This window comes from Ciconia boyciana, unplaced genomic scaffold (genome assembly GCF_034638445.1).
Source record: "Ciconia boyciana unplaced genomic scaffold, ASM3463844v1 HiC_scaffold_68, whole genome shotgun sequence".
Classification (NCBI taxonomy): domain Eukaryota; kingdom Metazoa; phylum Chordata; class Aves; order Ciconiiformes; family Ciconiidae; genus Ciconia; species Ciconia boyciana.
This window is the reverse complement of record NW_027328436.1, coordinates 8,783-14,740: the sequence shown is the minus strand read 5'-3', so window position 1 is coordinate 14,740 and position 5,958 is coordinate 8,783. Positions and strand designations below refer to the sequence as shown.

At 60.1% G+C, this 5,958-nt stretch overlaps 1 protein-coding gene across 1 annotated transcript; it reads left to right on the top strand.

Moving 5' to 3' along the window:
• Nucleotides 1-3,215: 3,215 nt before the first annotated feature.
• LOC140645980 (feather keratin-like) lies at nucleotides 3,216-3,527 on the top strand. The gene has a single exon (XM_072849420.1). It carries the CDS (start codon nucleotides 3,216-3,218, stop codon nucleotides 3,525-3,527), a length of 312 nt encoding a protein of 103 aa, XP_072705521.1.
• The last annotated feature ends 2,431 nt before the right edge of the window (nucleotides 3,528-5,958 follow it).

Genomic DNA, 5,958 nt, shown 5'->3' with positions numbered 1-5,958 from the left:
GATGAGGAGGATCCGACGGCGGTGCTCTGGGGAAGGAGCTGAGGATGGGTCCTGGCAGGGTGACCAGCACGGCGGGAGGCTGGATGACAACGCGGGAGTCCTGGCACTGCGTGACACAGGGCTCGTTGCAGCTGTTAGCCAGCGGGGTGGGTCCGCAGGGGCGGCAGAGGTCGTAGCAGGCCATGTGTGTGGTGCGGAGGGGCCCTGGAAGAGAGGGTGTTGAGGAAGCGGAGGGGCGTGGGGGTGCGAGGAGCGGTGTTGCAGGAGAGCGAGGGAGGCCAGGGGAGGCCTGGTGTGGGTGTGTGGGGAGCGTGGCGGTGGGGAGGCGTGAGGGCTGCTGAGGCTGGGAGCCAGAGCGTGCTGGAAGAGACGGGCCAGGTGTGGGGGCAGGAGAAGGAGGGGAAGGGTGTTGAGACTCACCTTGTTGACGGCGGAGGAGAAGGCGTGAGGAGAAGTGTGTGAGGGAGAGAGGCGCTGGGCCGGCTTTTATGCTGGTCCCCGAGGGGCAGGACAGCCTTTGCGCATGAGAGCATCGTGCAGCAAGCAGCTGTTGCATGCCAGAGGCTGGCAAGCAGTGAGGTGGGGTGTGTTTTCCTTCCCGCAATTCTGCAATTTCACGTCCTCCTCTTGAGGACGTGTCCACTTGCCCTGGCGGCAGCTTTTAAGTGCGAGTATTAGAGGCCAAAGGCTTGGTGTTTGGGCGCGTGTCAGGGCGGGCAGAAGACGCCACCAACGCGTAGGGAGAGGTGGGGTGTCGTCAGGTGAGGTCATCCCGTGGCGCTCGTGTAGCGTGGTTTGGGGTTTTGTTGTGAAGAGGGGGCCCCGTTTCCTCGCAGGCCTGGAAGGTGGGTCTGGGCTTTGGAGGTGTGCCAGGTGTGAGGTGCTGCCCCTTCCATGGCGTTGGGTCCGTCCTTGCCGTGCTGCCAGCTCGCTAAGCCTGTCTTTAGGCCTGGCCTTTCCCGTTGAGTGTGCTCTGTGGGTGTCTTGGTGCCTCTGTGGCTTGTGAGGTTGTAGGTGGGAGAAAGGAGGCTGCCCGTTTGGGCTTGTTCCCCCCTGGTGCCGTCCCTGGGGGTGGCAGTGCAAGCAGGCAGAGGAGGGGTGCTTGGGAGAGCAGGCCGTGGTCCTGGCAGCCCTGGTTGAGAGCTGGCAAGCCTTGTGATGTGGGGAGCCCTGCCCCGCTCCCCAGGGGCTTGTGTTGGCCCCTGGGTAGCGCTGCCCTTAGCTGGGGCCGGCAGATTTGCAGCCTGGGCTGTGGCGCAGACACGGTGCTTGATGTGGATCACCTCGCAAGGGCAGGTGAGTTTGTGGAGAGCCCAGGAGTGTGGCGAGAGGCAGAGGGGGAGTGGGAGTGTGAGCGGCAGGCAGGAGAGGCTGTTGAGCAAGGGCCTTTGGGCTCTTTACTTGGGGTGAGTGCCGAGGGCTGAGGCCACTTCTCTGCACAGTGTTGGAGGGGCAGAAAGAGGACTTGGATGTTGCAGAGGGCATTGGAGGCGAGCATGGTGCACGGGGCTGCAGAGCCGAGGCCCTGGTGGTGGTGGATGCATGCGGAAGGGTTGATGAATGGCAAGGCCTGGCCCAATTGAGCCAAGGTGAGTGTTTTTCAGGCTGTTTGTCAGGCGAGCAGTGCTTGTTGCTGAGGAAGATGAAGGGAGGTAGGAAGGAGTGCTGCACGTGCGGAGGTCAGCGAGTGCGTAGGGCCTGAGGGGTCGTAGCCGTGAGCGCAGAGGGAGGTGGCTGATGTCCTTGGGAGGCTACTCTCCATTGTCTTGTGAAGGTCATGGTGCCTGGGAGCGGTTCCTGATGGCTGGAAGAGAGCTCCTAGCCCTTCTACCTTGAAGAAGATCAGGAAGGACCATGTGGGAAACTAGAGCTTGCGTAGCCTGAGCTCATTGCCGAGAAAGGTGATGGAGGAAATTGTCCAGGAAAGCACGGCCGAGCCCAGGAAGGACATGAAGGTGATGGGGAGCCTCGGCGTGAATTTACAAAGGGGAAATCACGCTCTGCCTCTCGACCTCCGTGGCTCCTCCGTTGAAGTGACTAGCTTTGTGGACGAGGAGAGAGCCGTGGCTGGTGTTCAAGCCGACCTTTAGTAAAGCCTTTGACGCTTTCTAGCGTGCGTGCTCCTAGACAAGGCGAGAAAGTACGGGGTGCGTAAGTGGACAGTGAGGTGGAGTGCAAAGTGGCTGAAGGGCTGGGCCCAGAGGCTTGTGATCAGTGTCCCAGAGTCGAGATGGACACAAGCGGCCTGTAGCCCTGGCCTCGGGTCCGTGGGGCCACCACTGTTCAACATCCTCCACAATGACGTGGGCGAGCGGGCCCAAACAGGCAGCCTCCTCAGCAAGTTGTCAGATGGTGCAAAATGTGGCAGAGTGGCTGAGGCAGCGGCTGGATGTGGCACCATTGAGAGGGATGCGGAGAGGCTGGAGATGGGGGCGGAGAGGAATGTCCTGGAGTTGAAGAGAGGGAAAGGCCAAGTCCTGGGCCTGGGGAGGAATAGTGGTGGGCAGCCGGACGTGGTGGGGCACACCTGGCACACCTCCAAAGCCCAGACCCACCTTCCAGGCCTGCGAGGAAATGGGGCCTCCCTCTTCACAACAAAACCGCAAACCACGCCACACAAGAGCCATGGGATGACCTCACTGACGACACCCCACCTCTCCTACGCGTTGGTCGTGCCCTCTGCCCGCCCTGACACGCGCCATCAACACCAAGCTCTTTGGCCTCTAATGCTTGCACTTAAAAGCTGCCGCCAGGGCCAAGTGGACACGTCCTCAAGAGGAGGACATGAAATTGCAGAATTGCGGGAAGGAAAACACACCCCACCTCATTAGGTACCGGCCTGTGGCATGCAACAGCTGCTTGCTGCAAAATGCTGTCATGCGCAAAGGCTGTCTGGCCCCTTGGGGAGCAGTATAAAAGCCAGCCCAGTGCCTCTCTCCCTCACGCACTTCTCCTCACGCCTTCTCCTCCGCCGTCAACAAGGTGAGCCTCAACACCCTTCCCCTACTCCTCCTGCCCCACACCTGGCCCGTCTCTTCCAGCACGCTCTGCCCCAGCCTCAGCAGCCCTCACGCCTCCCCACCGCCACGCTCCACACACACCCGCACCAGGCCTCCCCTGGACTCCCTCCCCCTCCTGCAACACCGCCCCTCGCACCCCCACGCCCCTCCGCTTCCTCAACGCCCTCTCTTCCAGGGCCCCTCCGCACCACACACATGGCCTGCTACGACCTCTGCCGCCCCTGCGGACCCACCCCGCTGGCTAACAGCTGCAACGAGCCCTGCGTCAGGCAGCAAGGGGAGGGACTCAGCGTCGTCATCCAGCCTTCCACCGTCGTGGTCACCCTGCCAGGACCCATCCTCAGCTCCTTCCCCCAGAGCACCGCCGTCGGATCCTCCTCATCCGCTGCCGTGGGCACCGTCCTCAGCTCCCAGGGAGTGCCCGTCTCCTCCGGCGGCTTCGGCTACGGCTACGGCTTCGGAGGCCTGGGCTGCTTCGGCGGCGCAAGAGGCTGCTACCCCTGCTAAGGGCCCTCGCCACCACACCTGACAACAACCACCCCCACACGGGAACCCACGCCATGGATTGAGGACGCACCTCCGGGCTGTTTCTGGCACATGGGTCCGCAGTCCACGGCTCCTCCTCTCAAGGCTCAAAGCCAGCAGGGAAGGGGGCCAACCCAGGCTGCCTGGAAACATGCCCCATGTACTTCCTCCTCTTCTCCCACTTCCTTCTCTGCAGCGCCCCTTCTGCTATCTCCAGTGCTCTCTGCTGCAACCACCTTCTCACAAGCCAAAGTGCACAGGGGACCTCCAGTATGCCACTCCCACCGCGGGGCAGGAAGATCGTGGTGCTCTGGGAGGATCTACTGCACAAAAGGAACATCGGCTCATGGTCACCCTACTTGCACCTCACACCGGCTCCCTTCCGCTCGGCGCTCCTGCCTTTACACTGGTTTTTTGCCCTCAATAAAGTTCTCCTGCATCCCAGCCTCAGACGCCTCCTCTTCATTTCTTCTCCCAGGGCTCTTCCAACCTCATCCAGAACAAAGCCAGGGCTCAGTGGCCATCGGGGTGGGTTCAGAAACAGCCACCACACCTCTCTTAGGAAGTGTATCCCCAGCAACACCACCCGCTAGCACCCGGTGGGCTTCCAGCCCATCGCACAAGCCCTTCACCTTCAAACCTTCACCAAACAAACCTTTGGACACACTTCCACTCACGCCTCTGACGCAAGCTCCTCATGTCTGGTGCGTTAACTTTGCCTGGATGCCAGGTGCCCACCAAGACGCTCTATCACTCCCCCTCCTCAACTGGAAAGGAGAGAGAAAATATGACGAAAGGTTCGTGCGTCGAGAGAAGGACGGGGAGATCGTAGAATCATAGAACCGTTTGGGTTCGAAGGGACCTTGAAGATCATCTAGGTCCAACCCCCTGCTGTGGGCAGGGACGCCTTCCTCTAGATCAGCTTGCTCAAAGCCTCATCCAACATGGCCTTGAACACTTCCCGGGAGGGGGCATCCACAACTTCTCTGGGCAACCGCTTCCAGCGTCGCACCACCCTCACAGTAAAGACTTTCTTCCGAATATCTAAATCTACCCTCTTTCAGTTTAAAACCATTACCCCTCGTCCTAGCGCTACGCTCCCTGATAAAGAGCCCCTCCCCAGCTTTCCTCTAGGCCCCCTTTAGGTACTTGGAAGGCCGCAAGGCTGGGTCTCCTACTTCTTCTCTGGGCTAAACAACCCCAACTGTCTCAGCCTCTCCTCAAAGGGGAGGTGCTCCAGCCCCTGACCATCTTCGTGGCCCTCCTCCGGACCCGCTCTCGAGCACCTTCATGCCTTTTGTGTGCTGGGCACCCCAGGAGCTGAACACGGTACTCCGCTCTCACGAGAGCGAAGTAGAGGGGGAGAATCACCGCCCTCCACCTGCTGCCCACGCCTCTTTTGATGCAGCCCGGGATATGATTGGCTTTCTGGGCTGCAAGCGTACGTTGCCGGCTCATATTCAGTTTTTCATCCACCAACACCCCCAAGTCCTCTGCAGGGCTGCTCTCAATCCACTCATCGCCCAGCCTGTATCCGTGTTTGGGATTGCCCCAACCCAGCTGCAGGACCCTGCACTTGGCCTCGGCAAACTGCATGAGTTTTGCACGGGTCCACCTCCCTAGCCAACTCAAGGCCCTTCTGGATGGCATTCCTTCCCTCTAGAGCATCAACCACACCCCTGAGCTCGGTGTCATCCGCAACCTTGCTGAGGGTGCGCTCGGTCCCGCTGTCCGTGTCCCTGACAACGATGTTAAATAATACTGGTCCCAACGTGGACCCCTGACGGACACCACTCGTCACTGGTCTCCACCTGGACATCGAGCCACTGACCGCAACTCTTTGAGTGCAACCGTACAGCCAGTTCCTCATCCGCCAAGTGCTCCACCCATCAAATCCGCATCTCTCCATTTTAGAGACAAGGATGTCGTGCAGACGGTACCAAAGGCTTTGCACAAGTCCAGGCAGATGACGACAGTCGCTCCTCCCTTACCCACCAATGCTGTAACGGCGTCGTACAAGGCCACCACATTTGTCAGGCACGATTTGCCCTTCGTGAAGCCATGTTGCCTGTCAGCAATCACCTCTCCGTTTTCCATGTGCCTTGGCACAGCGTCCAGGAGGATGGGCTGCATGATCTTGCCAAGCACAGACATGACACTCACCGGCCTCTAGTTAACCCAGGCCTTCCTTTTACCTTTTTAAAAATGAGGCTTATCATCTGCCAACTTGCTCTGGGGGCACTCCATCAGATTGCCCACGTCATTAATGAGGATGTTGAACGGTGTTGGCCCCACGGATCCGAGTCCTGGGCTACACCACTTGAGACTTGCCTCCAACTGCACTTTGGGCCACTGATCACGAGCCTCTGGGCCCAGCCCTTCAGCCACTTTGCACTTCACCTCACTGTCCACT

Bases quoted from the DNA above. Each gene is read 5' to 3' on its own strand.
- LOC140645980 (XM_072849420.1), top strand. From the start codon at position 3,216: ATGGCCTGCTACGACCTCTGCCGCCCCTGCGGACCCACCCCGCTGGCT.